The following is a 1809-nucleotide window of genomic DNA, read 5'->3' as shown; positions in this document are numbered from 1 at the left end:
ACATATATATATATATATATATATATATATATATATATATATATGTATGTATGTATTGGAGTATATCAAACAAGTAGCCCTTGAGACTATTTTATCCCTTCAGGGAGCCCTCACTCACAAAAAGGTTGGAGACCCCTGTGCTAGACCAAGGGTTTTCAGATTGTTACTGGAGACCTCCAGATGGCTGCAAGAGTGTTTAGGGGGTCCACAGAAAATATGAGAGGGTATGCAAATGAGAAATACAAAATGTATTTCAGAGCTGTCACAGTTAACTGTAAATCAGAAAACTGTAAATTCAATAGAACAATATTCATTATAAAAAGCACTATAACATACATTTGAATCGAATTGTTTATCTTCAGGTTTATGCATCTAATATTACATAATAATGGGTTGAACTTAATACAAAGTCAATCTTTTCTAGATCATATTTTAGTAATTTGCATTGGCTTCAGAGTAACAATACAGAAGTCAATCATTTAATTTTGGAAACAACATGTTGCCTTTATATTAAGCTTTTTGTCTCACATTTTACGATTATCACTCTGTCAATCATACTGCATATTGGTGTGATAATTTAGAGGTTTACACTTAAAGGGATAATCCACCAAAAATTCTGGCATCATTTACTCACCCTCATGTTGTTTAAATGTGGTTGTCACTTTCTAAACTTTCCTGTGTGTATCTGCCCAATGTGAGTTGAATAGGGAGCAATTACATTTTTGTCATTAATGTTTCCATTAATGTGTGTTTATATATCAGTATGCACTTTATAAGAAGATGACGCAGGCCGCCATCCTTATTCAGAGTAAGTTCCGCAGCTACCACGAGCAGAAGAAGTTCCAGCAGAGCCGGCGGGCGGCCGTGCTGATCCAGCAGTGTTACCGCAGCTACAGGAAGTTCGGCCGGCTGGGGCCCCACCGCAGAGCGGCCACCGCAGCAAAGGTCCAGCACAAACTCAGGTAGCACTCAATACACTGCCCTGTGATTAATCACTCCCTCTTAATTTGGTCCAAATCTGATTAATTGCGATGTTTCTGTTTCAGAAGCAGTCTTCTCACTAAGAGGCAGGATCAGGCCGCCCGCAAGATCATGAGGTTCCTCCGCCGTTGCCGCCACAGGTATTCTCCCTCTGCCACATTGCCCCCTACTGGCCATGCCATTCATCCGCTACCTGAAACACTGCTGATACAAATGTGACACTTGGAAAGCTTCATGTTTTGTTTCCATATTTTTTTATTTTTTTGGTGTTAAAACGGAACTTATTTTCTTCCTTGAAAGTGTGATTCATTAATCATGAGTGGTTTAGTGAGAGGTGCTCCTCCCTTCCCTTGGCTCTTTTTCCTTGCCCTCCTTCTCCATCATGATATCTGCTGTGTGCTAATAGCTGTCTGGTGTTGTTTTGCTGTTAATGCAAAGCCCCTTGATGGACCATAGACTATTCAAGCGGGTGAGTGCAGCCTCAGCGATTCAGTATGTCTCCCTTTTTTTCTATCTCTCTCCCTCTCGCTTGTCACACGCACACAAAGACCCCCTTCCCATCCCCTTTTGCTCCTTCTTGCCTCCTTCATCACCACTGCTTGATGCCTGCTTGCATGACAGCTACCAACTGGACGCACAGATGACTGAGATCAAGGGCCTCAGCATATGATCGGCCTCAGGATATCGGTTGTGTCTTGCTATACACTAACCACTGAGACACTACATTAAACAAGCACCTTTTTCTCCTGTCTTGATTATTTAAGTTTCCTTTACTTCCTGTATTTGTAAAGAGGAAAAGATAAGATAGACGGAAGAACAGAAGGTTGT

At 41.2% G+C, this 1809-nt stretch overlaps 1 protein-coding gene across 4 annotated transcripts in view; it reads left to right on the top strand.

The window, feature by feature from the left end:
* LOC107718815 (calmodulin-binding transcription activator 1-like) overlaps window positions 1–1809 on the top strand; it is a 220160-nt gene that overhangs the window by 211626 nt on the left and 6725 nt on the right. For 3 of the 4 annotated variants that reach the window (XM_016526044.1, XM_016526043.1, XM_016526041.1), the window contains 3 exons: window positions 763–962; window positions 1047–1121; window positions 1420–1450. In XM_016526044.1, the coding sequence (XP_016381530.1) occupies window positions 763–962; window positions 1047–1121; window positions 1420–1450 (306 nt within the window). The remainder of the gene's footprint in view (window positions 1–762; window positions 963–1046; window positions 1122–1419; window positions 1451–1809) is intronic. The other variant, XM_016526042.1, reaches the window with a different exon arrangement.

Source organism: Sinocyclocheilus rhinocerous, unplaced genomic scaffold, assembly GCF_001515625.1.
Source record: "Sinocyclocheilus rhinocerous isolate Xijiao unplaced genomic scaffold, SAMN03320098_v1.1 scaffold2017, whole genome shotgun sequence".
In the NCBI taxonomy this organism is placed as follows: Eukaryota; Metazoa; Chordata; class Actinopteri; order Cypriniformes; family Cyprinidae; genus Sinocyclocheilus; species Sinocyclocheilus rhinocerous.
Note: the sequence above shows the minus strand (reverse complement) of the source record. Positions and strands in the feature narration are given on the sequence as shown.